The sequence below is a fragment of the Meleagris gallopavo genome, unplaced genomic scaffold (assembly GCF_000146605.3).
Source record: "Meleagris gallopavo isolate NT-WF06-2002-E0010 breed Aviagen turkey brand Nicholas breeding stock unplaced genomic scaffold, Turkey_5.1 ChrUn_random_7180001889960, whole genome shotgun sequence".
Lineage (NCBI taxonomy): Eukaryota > Metazoa > Chordata > Aves > Galliformes > Phasianidae > Meleagris > Meleagris gallopavo.
In genome coordinates this window covers 1-514 of record NW_011153682.1, presented here as the reverse complement: position 1 = coordinate 514, position 514 = coordinate 1, and the positions used below count along the sequence as shown (strand labels likewise).

The 514-nt window shown below is 72.0% G+C and overlaps 1 protein-coding gene across 1 annotated transcript; it reads left to right on the top strand.

The window, feature by feature from the left end:
- Nucleotides 1-5: 5 nt before the first annotated feature.
- Nucleotides 6-509, top strand: MOGS (mannosyl-oligosaccharide glucosidase; the record flags this gene model as incomplete). The annotated part of the gene is made up of 1 exon (XM_010727448.1): nucleotides 6-509. A coding segment is annotated over one exon (504 nt), but the record flags the coding sequence as incomplete, so codon positions are not given.
- Between the last annotated feature and the right edge of the window lie 5 nt (nucleotides 510-514).

Genomic DNA, 514 nt, shown 5'->3' with positions numbered 1-514 from the left:
CGGAGCTGGCGCGGCACCAGGCCGCCTTCGAGCGGCGCTTCGAGGACACCTTCGGGCTGGAACGCAAAGGCTTCCCCCTCTCGCAGCGCCGCTTCGCGCAGGCGGCGCTCAGCAACATGCTGGGCGGGATGGGCTACTTCCACGGGCGCTCCCTGGTGCGATCCCCGCTGCACGAGCAGCCCGTGCCCTACCTCGAGAGCTCGCTCTTCACCGCCGTGCCCTCCCGCTCCTTCTTCCCCCGCGGCTTCCTGTGGGACGAAGGCTTCCACCAGCTGCTGCTGGCGCGCTGGGACCCCGAGCTGAGCCGCGAGGTGCTGGCGCATTGGCTGGACCTGATGAACGCCGAGGGCTGGATCCCGCGGGAGCAGATCCTGGGGGACGAGGCGCGTGCCAAGGTGCCCCCCGAGTTCGTGGTGCAGCACAGCGAGGCCGCCAACCCGCCCACGCTCTTCCTGGCGCTGCGGCCGCTGCTGGGCTCCGCCCCGTTGCCGTACCTGCGGCGCCTCTTCCCCCG